The 252-nt window shown below is 63.5% G+C and overlaps 1 protein-coding gene across 1 annotated transcript in view; it reads right to left on the bottom strand.

Annotated features, from left to right (window-relative positions):
• Nucleotides 1-252, bottom strand: part of EMH_0068560 (F14o23.7 protein, related, related) — a gene marked incomplete at both ends in the record, with an annotated part of 5,999 nt that overhangs the window by 379 nt on the left and 5,368 nt on the right. Inside the window, one exon of the mRNA XM_013498757.1 lies at nucleotides 3-252. Coding sequence (XP_013354211.1) covers nucleotides 3-252 — 250 coding nt within the window. The remainder of the gene's footprint in view (nucleotides 1-2) is intronic.

Raw genomic sequence — 252 nt, 5'->3', positions numbered from 1 at the left:
TCTGCTTCTGTCTGCAGCAGCACACGACTCAGCTGCCGCTGCTGCTGCTGCTGCTGCTGTCGCCGACGCCGCTGCTGCTGCTGCTGCTGCAGCTGCTGCTGCTGCTGCTCCACGCCCTTGGGCCCAGTCGCAATCGTTGCTACGTGCACTATGTTGCCGCCGCCGCTGCTGCTGCTGCTGCTGCTGCTGCTGCTTCTGCTGCTGCTGTACTCAGGGCTGTGCCCCTCGATCTGAATGAAGAGAAAACCCTCC

The sequence above is a fragment of the Eimeria mitis genome, genomic scaffold (assembly GCF_000499745.2).
Source record: "Eimeria mitis Houghton genomic scaffold, Emh_scaff3692, whole genome shotgun sequence".
NCBI lineage: Eukaryota > Apicomplexa > Conoidasida > Eucoccidiorida > Eimeriidae > Eimeria > Eimeria mitis.
Note: the sequence above shows the minus strand (reverse complement) of the source record. Positions and strands in the feature narration are given on the sequence as shown.